The sequence below is a fragment of the Fistularia commersonii genome, chromosome 33 (genome assembly GCF_037954325.1).
Source record: "Fistularia commersonii isolate RoL2024-O1a breed Wild chromosome 33, RoL_Fcom_v1.0, whole genome shotgun sequence".
NCBI classification, from domain to species: domain Eukaryota; kingdom Metazoa; phylum Chordata; class Actinopteri; order Syngnathiformes; family Fistulariidae; genus Fistularia; species Fistularia commersonii.
The window spans coordinates 9730888-9740790 of NC_141316.1; the positions used below are offsets into that span (position 1 = coordinate 9730888).

The window sequence follows — 9903 nt, forward strand, 5'->3', positions numbered from 1 at the left end:
CATTGCTGATCTCACCTCTGTCTTGACCACATCTCCTTTCATTCTGGCTGACGGTCCTCTATCTCATCGCTCAAGAGAACCTCAACATCTTCATCTCTGGTTCTGCGGGTTCCTCCTGCATTGATGTGATTGAGAATAGTTATGAATGAATGAATTTAAATGTGTACATGTCTCTAAATGGGAGATGTTTCCTCTCCCAGCCTTTCCGTTTCTTTGGATTCATCCATTCACAGAGACACACAGACGATGCTAAGCGCTAAGCATCCATTGTAGCATCCATCCATAGCATCCATTACATCCATTGTAATCTATATTTTATCATATTTCTTATCCTCCCTCCTTCTTACTATTATCCATTATTGTTATGTTTTTGCTTGAAACTCTGGCACAACAATTTCCTTCGGGATAAATAAAGTCGTTCTTATCTCATCTTATCTTAGCAGCTGCGTCTCGCAGCCGAGGACGCCCGGCTCGCCGCCCTTTCCTCAGCGGTTCATCGACAAACGCCTGGATTTTGACCCGGCGATCCGCTCGGTAGCTTCGTCGTCGCCTCTGACGCGTCGGCGGCTCGTCTTCCTCACGCGTCCGTCCTGCTGACACGTTTCCCCGCCCTGGACGCGAGCGCTGTCTGCAGCCCCGACACCCTTTTCTGGACCGACTCCTTGGGTTTCTGGGGTGTCAAATGCCATCATTTGTTTCCATGTGTCAAGTCCAACACGTTCCTCTGACGCCTCCCTGAAGACCCTCCTCGTGCTCCACTTTCTCCTCTTCGCCGAGGTATAAAAGACCGACCGCTTCGGGCGAATCCTCATGATTTTTGAATTTCTCCGCCGACGAGCTCCAGACACGCCGAAGATGCCCACCAGGCCCAACTTGACGAAATTCCTCCCTGACATCAACAGACCAGGTAAGACCTTTAGCAAACCTTCTTCTGGATTTTCTGAGAATCCATTTCTGATGTTTCCTCTTTTGGTCCTTTCAGGGAAGAAGCTTAAACAGAACAAGAATGAGAAGGCGAATACAGGTGAGCCGCAACTCTCTATTCTACTCCCGATCTCATATGTTCGGCTTTTAATCGGTTTTCTCCTCCCCGCAGAGAAGAACGCCGTATACGTGCCAAACATCCAAGAGCCTACGAGAAGATCCGAACTCCTGAAGTGTACGAGAGATGATCAACGATCCTAATTTCATCCCGAAAGGACAGAAGGATCTGAACTTTTTCTCGTTTTTTTTTTTTCCCCTCCGCAGACTGGATCAACCTGTCCTTGGATGAGAAGACGGCCAACAAGATGCTTTGGGTTTCGGACAACCGCTGCCAGGTGTGCCGCAGAACCGTGGAGGTCTGCCCCGTCCTGGAAAGCCCCGAGAGATACGAGTATTCCCCGCAGGTAGGAGAGGGATGGGTTTTCAGCCGTGAGACGACGTATCCGGACGCCCACGTTATACCTTTTTTTTTTTGATTTCCCCCTGGAGGTTCTGTGCAAGGAGGGCATTTGGAACGCCAGGGCTTACTGGGAGGTGGACTATCTGGGCTGGGTGGTGATCGGAGCCACGTACGAGGGAGCGGGCAGGAGGGCGAACTCCGGACCCAGCGGCCTCGGGGAAAACCAGGAGTCCTGGGGTCTGTGCTGGGAGGGGAGCCACTACCAGATCTGGTTCGACGGGATCAGCAAGGACATTCGCGGCATTCCCTTCTGCTCCACCATCGGGGTGTACGTCGACCAGCCCGCCGGTATTATCAGTTTCTACGCCGTCGTCGGCGAGGGCGCCGAGAAGGAGGTCCTGCTGCTGCACAGGGTGAAGACCAGCCTGGACAAGAAGATCCTACCGGGCTTCTGGATGGGAATCCAGTCCTTTTTTAAAATACTGCGAAGAGGAGAGTGAGAACAAACGGATCCAATGTGTTTTTAATGATGTTTGATACGTTGTTTGTCGTTTTTTGTCGTGGACTCTTTTTAGAAAATAGAGATTAAGATGTGTAATATATTTTTTATCTACTGTTGTGTAACGCTGTTGTTGCAGACTCGCTTCTAAAGCATCGCCGCCTTCACATCTCTGAATTCTGAAACAATAAATATGTTGTTTTCAATACGTCTCGTCTTGTTCTCTCTCTATGATCTCACATATTTGGGGTTTCACCTACGGCCAAAAGTGAATTTCTCACAATCGCGGCCGCAAAACCCATCCATATGACGGTTTCCGAGCCTCCCCGGCGTGAGGAACACACGCATGACTCCGTTCTGCATTTAGCTGAGCGGGAAAAAGAAAGACGGAATCGCAGCGACTTCCCTCTTTGAAATGCGAGAAGCTCTAGGTCGGGAGTCCCGTCTCGGCACGGAGAGACGGCAGCACAACTCGTCACCTTCACGCCCGAAGCGCAAGCTTTGCAGCGGCTAAATGTAGCTTGGACACGTCAACAAACGGCGAGCATCAAGGCTCTTATTTTTTGCGTCCCGGCGGCGCACACCAGCGCCATTTCACGCAGGCTCTGGCCCTCAACGCTCCCACGTCCGTTTATGTGCTGTTTACTGTCTGTTAACTCTCCCCAAACCAAGCTACAGCTTTTAATGTAAACAACACGCCGCTGTGGTGAATCTGTGATCTCCGACACCTCGGGCGCTTGATTGACGTTCACCTCGGCGAGTCACAAGTGGAAACGTAAACCGGTGACGAACTTCGGGGTGATTGATTGGAAGCGCCGCATGCCGATGTCTAAGAATAATCCCGCCGTGGGTAGCGAGGACCTATATGTTTGTATCTGGATGTGTGACATTATGCCAGGCATGTGAGAGCGGTAACTCTAGGCCCGTGTCGCGGGCACGCCGTCGTCCTATATCGGCGACACAAATAGAGTGACATATAACTCGGTGGACGTCGGGATTGTTTCACGTTTCGTGTTGCGACGAGGAATCGGGACGCGCCGGTTCCGCTTTGTTTGGGAAATTAGTTTAAAAAACCGGGAATGCGAAGGCGTAAAAGTAAAACCCGGACTAGTATGACGAGTGTGCGCAAGTCAAATTAGACAACGGCTCCATCAGCAGCTGAAAGATCCAACGGCGTGTTAACATGAAACTGAAAACGGGTGTCGGTCGCGTCCACGACATTTTGAAAGAGTCATCCGTCCGTCCGTGCCCGTGTTTCGGCCGATCGGTCACCGTGGGAACACACTTCCTGATTTATCGTTGCTCTCTTTCCGTCACTGAATCCCCCAAGAAGAAGCGCAAGGAGAAAATCAGATCGCTAAATGTGTCGATGTTGACGCGCGACCGCGGTGTCTAATGTTTCCGCCGCTGCAGATCCAGTCTTTTGTAAACCTTTTTATGAGTTTATTTGTGGTAAAAATTCAGAAAGGAATCAGTGATAACCGTAATTTTTGTTTCCTGTGTTCCTTCTCTCCTTGGCAGTACTTGTACTTGCCATTTCCTTCGCTAGAAGTAAAGCCTTCTGGCATTTGAGACCCTCGCTAATGCTAACTCCAGCTAGCTGTCGTTAATTCATCCGAACTAACAGTCGTCTTTCTACTTCTTCTAGATCGAGGGCGTTAAACTCATTTCACCGAGGACCAAGTCAGCAAAATGGTTGCCCTCAAAGGGCCACATGTAACGGTAACAGTATAAATGTAATGTAAAAGAAATTAAATGTAACTACTCTTTAATGTTAAATGAATTTGTGACTCATTCAAATCAAAAATGTACATAAAGCATTTGCATAGATGTAAAAAAAACATTTTTACTAGTTGCTCTAAACACATTCTGCTGCCACTATAGTTCGGCTTTTCATTCTTGGACAATTTGTTCTTTTTCTGAAAAGCTAACTTTAGCATACGTAGCTCCATGTTTGGTGTCAAAACACCGACACAGAAAGACATTGCGGTTTTCCTCCTCGAAGCACAAACATGTATCGGCTTTCCCATCTTTCTGAAAACAGCCTTCCATCTGCATCAACTTTTCTCTTCCTGGACATTTTGAGATTTACTTCTCAATTCCAATTGTTGAAGACGCATTGATGTGGATACTAATGGCGGGGAACATGATCGGCATGAATTGCGGTAAATGTATTTTACAGTCAATGCACGTGTTTGACTTCTTTATTTGAAGACAATCGGACCTTTTAAGACGTTCTCTCTCACATAAAATGACGTGGCGGGCCTCGCTTGGCCTTGAGTTTGATACGTGTTGGGACTTGAGACCTTTGTTTCTTTGACGTCGTAGCCGCTGTAGCTACATCAGCCATCTTGAACGAATCACTGTTCCTCAGGATTGTACTGTCTGTTGGCTCAGCCACGTCATCATGCTCGGCAGATTAGCGATTTAGCTATTCTTTCCCTCTTCAGACCGACTGTCATTCCTCTCTTCTTAAAACCACAGCATTTCCAACATTTCTGGAGCCACACTGGGGGCTAGCTCACTGAAGAACACAAGGAATTCAGATGTAAACAACACGGAGAAGCACGCACGACTGTCGCGTCACTAATTCGCCGCGAAAACCGAATTTGTTTGTGCGTTCGCCAACCGAGGCTTGTTCGCTTGATTCAAAATTTGATCGAAAACCCCAAGTATGCCGATTTGTTGGTGAGATCTGTTCACGCTCCTTCCTCCCACGTCCGGGTGGAGATGAACCTCGATGAGTGTTTCAAAGCCCATAAAGCATCTGTTTACTGGAGGTCAGGCTGTGGACGCCTCGCTGCAAACCTTCGCCAAACACAAACCACCAAACCCCACGTGTCCATGTCGGCTGCGCTGCAAATAAATCGGCAAATTGTCTCGCTTTGCGACCGCGGAGGAAGAGGAGGAGGAGAGCGGGAGGAGGTTTGTTTGTATCCGTTGCCCCGGGGGAAGTTTCCGTGTCATGGGATGGAAGTTTGTCTGCCAACATTTCACCGTCGGTATGTCTTTCCAAATGCAGGAGTTCCATGAGAAGCGGGAGCCGGGGCCAGTTACCTTGGCGGAGGATGAATCACGTCCGCCGAGATCGTTATTTGCATCGGGTTTGACAACCATCGCATCCAAAACGATGCGCAAGAGACTCACCTTGACGTTCTTCGGCGTTTTCAATATATGTCTGTGGAGGTTCTCGGGCGTCCGGGTCCTGGTGAAATCTTGTCGAAATCCTCTCGTCTTGGCAACCGGACTTGAATTTCTTCACTTGAAGATGTTTCAGCCCTCGTCTCAGAGGTTTCTGCGGGTAGTTTCCCAATATAACGGGCAGATTTTTTGGGCGGGTTGAGGTTATGGTGGCTTTTTGTGTAAATGGAAGAGTTGATCTGCAGAAACCAGGGGTCGCTATGCTAATGGCTAATTCGTCGGAACAGAAGACCAATTTATTGGTATTACCTGGATTGGAATTTGACAATTTAAAGCCGATATAATTTTATTCCAACATGCGTGGCGTTTCATTCTGAGGTTCCTGTTTGCTGTTTCTGTTCCTGTTTCAATTCAAGTCCGGTTGCCACAAAAAGAAGATGCTAACAAGAATTCTCCCGGGTGACAGAACCTCCAGGGACACGTCATGTGACAGATCTTTGCATGTTGGAGCTCAGCAAGGACGACGTCGCAGGAAAAAAACGGCGTTCTGATCGATTCTGGCGAAAGCTACGGCCCAGGCTCTGCCACGGCGTGTCGGACGACTCTTGTAAAAGTTACTTGTTTTATTTGTGTGAGATGATCTTGTCCATATTTTTGTTCCAGGTTCTGCAGCTGCCAGAGGGATTTTAAAGTAATCGTTACTCAATGGGCTTTTTTGGGCTGTTTTTTTGCAGCCGTCGCCGGAGCTCGGCTCTGAACTGGTATTGTCACTCTGGTCCGCCATGCAAAGTCAATACATTTTTGATAAATGATTTCCTATTTAAAATGTCCAATTCATTGATTTTTGCTTTAAAGATCTGTCAGAATTAGATAATCACTGCTTTATCACTGCATGAATCACTGCCACGCACCAAGGGACTGGTTTTTGAAAGACTCATTACACATCTCTGCTATGAGCACATAACCTTTTTAATTTAATTTAATTTAATTTAATTTAATTTAATTTAATTTAATTTAATTTAATTTAATTTAATTTTATTTTATTTTATTTTATTTTATTTTATTTTATTTTATTTTATTTTATTTTGTTTTATCTTATTTTATCTTATTTCATTTTTATTTCCCATATGCACTTGTCATATGTTTAGATTTACTGCAGATTTTTATGTTCTGTGTATTTTGGACTTCTGAGTCTCTGAATTGTTTCTTCGAGCTGATAATACTTTCTCCATGCCGGTGTGCAGGAAGCCTGTTGGAGCTGCAAACTGATGAGAGAGCTCTACCTGCTGGATCCTCACTTCCACTGCAGGGACTGCAGAGATCTGCTCCATCGAGGTCCATCGAGCTCCATGGAGCTCCATGACACACAGCGTCTGATCATCTAATTGTAATGTGTAATTTAAATCTAATTACTTAACAATATCAATTCTTCTTCTTTATACAGCTCGTCTGTAAACAATAAGATTTATGTAAAGAAGAGATAGATAGATAGATAGATAGATAGATAGATAGATAGATAGATAGATAGATAGATAGATAGCATGAGAAGAATGAGGAAAGAAACAGAAAGAGAGAATAAAAGAAAAAGGAAAAAGAAAAAATGAAAAAGAAAAAAAATGAAAAAGAAAAAAACAAAAAAGAAAGAGAGAATAAGAAAAGAAACAGAAAGAGAGAATAAATGAATAATAAAAAGAAAAAGAAAAAGTGAAAAAGGAAAAAGAAAAAAATGAAAAGGAAAAAAGGAAAAAGAAAGAGAATAAGAAAAGAAACAGAAAAAGAGAATAAATGAATACGAAAAAGAAAAACAAAAAGGAAAAGGAAGAAGGAAAAAGAGAGAGAGAATAAGAGAACGAGAATAAGAACAGGAATAAGAATAAGAATAAGAATAAGAATAAGAATAAGAATAAGAATAAGAATAAGAATAAGAATAAGAATAAGAATAAGAATAAGAATAAGAATAAGAATAAGAATAAAATTTGGAATAAGAATAAGAATAAGAATAAGAATAAGAATAAGAATAAGAATAAGAATAAGAATAAGAATAAAATTTGGAATAAGAGGAAGAGTAAGAGTAAGAATAAGAATAAGAATAAGAATAAGAATAAGAATAAAATTTGGAATAAGAGTAAGAGTAAGAGTAAGAATAAGAATAAGAATAAGAATAAGAGTAAGAGTAAGAGTAAGAGTAAGAGTAAGAGTAAGAGTAAGAGTAAGAGTAAGAGTAAGAGTAAGAATAAGAATAAGAATAAGAATAAGAATAAGAGTAAGAATAAGAGTAAGAATAAGAAAAGGAAAAAGAAAAAGAAAAAGAAAAAGGAAAAGGAAAAAGAAAGAGAGAATAGGAGAACAAAAAACAAGAAGATCAAGAACAAGAATAAGGAAAGAAGCAGTAAGAGAGAATAAAATAATAACAAAATGAATAAGAATAAGAATGAGAATAAGAATAAGAATTAGAAAATAAGAAAATACAAAAAAGGAAAAGAAAAGTAATAAGATTAAGAATATATGTAAATTTATGAACGCAGAATATACAGATATAATTGTTTTTTCAGATATATACATATATGTTTTTTTTTTTCTTGCACGAGACGATTTAAGTCCGTGGGACGATTTAGCCGCTAAATCCCTCCCTTCCTTTGTGATACCCGATCACCGGTTCCTTCCTCCCGAAGCGACGCTGTCGTACATTCTTCAGTGAAGTGTCAGATTCTGAAGCATCGAGGCTCAGAATGTAGTTCCCACCTCCATGAAAACTACATTTCCCATGACCCGGAAGTCATCACTCCCCACATGCTTAGCTGGAAATCATCGGCGGCGGCGCAGCTGTCAGTCAACGTTGCCGGATGCGTGTTAAACGGAAGCGGCCGTAAATACCTGAGGACAGCTTGACGCGTCTCTTGTCAGGGTTGGACGTCCTGGGCCTCCGGGGTCGCGACCCCGCTCGCGCCAAATGCTCCGAACATGCGAGACTCTAATTTTACGACGCTGCGATTCCCACGTCCGAGGAGAAGAACGGCCGTAAATACGCTCGTTCTCGAATGCCGCCGTGCGGCAGCTTTCTCCTCGCAACGAGAAGGTCCCTGGTTGGATTCCCACAGGAGGGCTTTTAGAGTGGAAGCTGCACCTTCTTCTTCTTTCCCGTCGGGTTCCTCGGGGTTCTTCGGGTTCCAGGCCAAAAACATGGAGGAGGTTCATTGGAGTCTTCTTCTTTTCCTTTGGGCTTTTTCTTCAGGGGTCTCCATCTTCTTCATCAAATCCTCTTTTCTGGATCCTCCTCTCCATCCTCTCTCACGACGTCCATCCAGCTTCTCTTTGGTCTTCTTCAAGACCTCCAATTCCAGCATCCGTCTACCAAAATCTTCACTCTCCTTGTCCTCTGTCCAGAACCCAACCATCTCAGTGTGGCTTTTCTGATCTTCTCTCCAAAACATCTACCATGTGCCGTCCCTCTGATGGACTCATTCCTGATCCTCTCCATCCTGGTCGATCCCAATGAGAACCTCAACATCTTCATCTCTGCACCTCCAGCTCTGCCTCCTGTCTTTTGGTCGTTGTCAATGTTTAAGAATAAGAATAAGAACAACTTTATTTATCCCGAAGGAAATTGTTGTGCCTCATAGAGCAATAATAAGTAATAGTAGAAAAATTGTATAAACAATGAAAAATAAGAGAAAAAGGGAGAATAAGAAATGCAAATAAACTATAAAGTGTATTAAGTAACAAGTGAAAACTATAAAGTGTCTTAAGTAACAAGTGAAAGATAAGGACTGCACAAGAGTATGAAAAAATACTGTACATGTAGCTGTTAGCTTGTAGATCATCTCACCACATCTCCTCCACCTTTCCTTTCCTTCTGGCTGATAGTCTTCTCTCTAGAGCATAAGATAAGATAAGATAAGATAAGATAAGATAAGATAAGATAAGATAAGATAAGATAAGATAAGATAAGATAAGATAAGATAAACTTTATTAACCCCCAGAGGAGAAATTCTTTTGTGACAGCAGCGTAACAGTTCTAGTGTGAAAAATAAATATGAATCTAAGTATAAATAAATCGCTAAATCGCAAAGACATCCATTAATAAATAGACAGCAGGGAGAAACAACAACAACAACAACAACAACATCAGGGATAAGAATGGACAGAATGGAAAAGTAAAGGGGGAAGAAATAGACAACCTCAACTAAACGACAATAACAATAGACAATAGTAATGACAAGAATGAAATAAATGAAAAATAGCATTGCTGGTCTCACCACCGTCTCCTCCACCTTTCCTTTCCTTCTGGCTGATGTTCTTCCATCTCTTTGTACCCCTGATACTTTTCTCCACCCGTTCCGACCTGCTTGAACCCGTTTCTTTACCTCTTTAACACATAACACATCCTAGATGTGAATGAATGAATGAAATAATCCTATGAAATACTTTGTACTTTACATAGTCAACATCATAGACATCAATGGAAATAAGATAAGATAAGATAAGATAAGAACTATTTTATTTATCCCAAAGGAAATTGTTGTGCCAGAGTTTCAAGTAAAAGCATAACAATAATAGATAATAGTAGGAAGGAGGGAGAATAAGAAATACAATAAAATATAAAGTGTCAAAGTTAAGGCTATCAAGTGTTTCAAGGTCTTAAAAAGTACAAAGATTTGAACGTTCCCTTCGGCTGAAGGAAGAGGAATTAAAAATCAAATGTATGAATCCGTGGAGGTCTGGATTTGGAGTCAAACACCAAATGAAAGTGTAAAAACACACTCCGGGTCGATCCAACGTTGATGTAACGTCCTTAAAACAAGTGGATGCTTTGATTTCACACAAGTGGGATTGACTTGGAGTTCCGTGGTGTTGTTTAAGAGTTTATTTTTTGGAGCGG

The 9903-nt window shown here is 42.9% G+C and overlaps 1 protein-coding gene across 1 annotated transcript; it reads left to right on the top strand.

Moving 5' to 3' along the window:
• Window positions 1-778: 778 nt before the first annotated feature.
• LOC147214983 (tripartite motif-containing protein 16-like protein) lies at window positions 779-2063 on the top strand. The gene is made up of 5 exons (XM_086140780.1): window positions 779-907; window positions 983-1024; window positions 1097-1159; window positions 1249-1388; window positions 1474-2063. The coding sequence occupies exons 1-5, from the start codon at window positions 811-813 to the stop codon at window positions 1882-1884; spliced, it is 753 nt and encodes a 250-aa protein (XP_085996906.1). The 5' UTR covers window positions 779-810; the 3' UTR covers window positions 1885-2063.
• The last annotated feature ends 7840 nt before the right edge of the window (window positions 2064-9903 follow it).